The sequence below is a fragment of the Buceros rhinoceros genome, unplaced genomic scaffold, assembly GCF_000710305.1.
Source record: "Buceros rhinoceros silvestris isolate BGI_N320 unplaced genomic scaffold, ASM71030v1 scaffold22656, whole genome shotgun sequence".
Lineage (NCBI taxonomy): Eukaryota > Metazoa > Chordata > Aves > Bucerotiformes > Bucerotidae > Buceros > Buceros rhinoceros.
Genome location: NW_010418410.1, coordinates 12,369 through 13,572, shown reverse-complemented (window position 1 = coordinate 13,572; position 1,204 = coordinate 12,369). Strand labels below are relative to the sequence as shown.

Here is a 1,204-nt window from a genome sequence, read left to right as displayed (position 1 = left end):
TCCCAATGTCTCTCGCGCAGTCCACATGTGCAGAAAGCCGTGAGCCTTTTCCTGCCTTCGGCAGTGGCCATAGAAACCCCTGGGGGGACGGGGATGGGGGCAGGTGGGGAGGGGAAGGCTCTGGAAAATAGCAAAGGCCAGTTCAGGAGATACTGGCTGACAGGGAAGATAAGGGCTTGGAGGGAATGTGTCCCTCCGCTGGATGTAAACAGGAAAAGCGGCTGAGAGGGACAGGGGGAGCGCAAGGGGGGAAAGACACCCTGAGCAGTGCTTCCCTGCCAAAGGAAGTGTGCAGCGCTTTAGCGCAGCCCAGATTGCCGGGCCTGAAAGGATTCATGGGGAGCCTGGGGTCACGGGGCACCCAGGATGGAGGAGACAGCCCCAGCTGGGCTACCCCATGGTAGTGGTGAAGCCCAGAGCCTGCCCCAGGCAAGGGACAAGGGCAGCAGGATCTTGGGCCACCGATCGTTTTGGAGGGGGTGTCAGCGGGTGCTTGTGCCTGTGCAGGAGCCACCTGCGAGGACGTGCTGGCCCCCTGTGCTGGTGGCCCCTGCAAGAACGGTGGCGAGTGCCAGGAGTCAGAAGACTATGAGAGCTTCTCCTGCAGTTGCCCATCTGGCTGGCAAGGTAGGGGCATGGTCTGTCTGGGGGTTCAGCGCACCCCACTCCTTGGGGAGCAAGAGACCAAGGGGAGGGAGCGTGGCCGGGGAGCAGCGGGCAAGGGCATCCTGCATGCCCTGCCAGACAGGAGGAGCACTGCACTGTGCCCAGCCTTGGGGAGGGTCCTGACCTGCCCCATGGCTCAGCCAGCTGGATGGGACAGGGCCATCACCCACACTGCTTGGCGAGGGTGGTTTGCTGTGAGGGCTCTCACCCCGGTGCCCAAAACATTATCATCATCGCTGGGGGTTTCACCAGCACCTCCAGCCCACGTGGACCCCGTCCCACTCTCTCCCCCAGGTCAGACCTGCGAGATCGACATCAATGAGTGTGTGAAGAGCCCCTGCCGCAATGGGGCCACGTGCCAGAACACCAACGGGAGCTACCGCTGCGCCTGCAGAACCGGCTTTACTGGCCGCAACTGCGACACCGACATCGACGACTGCAAGCCCAGTAAGAGCAGGGGCTGCGCTGGGAACCGCGTTCGGCCTGGCCCTGAGCCATTGGCTTTTCTGCCGGTTTCCGGGCAGGGGTGCCCCCCCCC

The 1,204-nt window shown here is 63.4% G+C and overlaps 1 protein-coding gene across 1 annotated transcript in view; it reads left to right on the top strand.

Annotated features, from left to right (window-relative positions):
- NOTCH1 (notch 1) overlaps window positions 1-1,204 on the top strand; it is a gene marked incomplete at its 5' end in the record, with an annotated part of 16,057 nt that overhangs the window by 3,042 nt on the left and 11,811 nt on the right. The window contains 2 exons of the mRNA XM_010138548.1: window positions 508-627; window positions 961-1,113. Of these exons, the coding sequence (XP_010136850.1) occupies window positions 508-627; window positions 961-1,113 (273 nt within the window). The remainder of the gene's footprint in view (window positions 1-507; window positions 628-960; window positions 1,114-1,204) is intronic.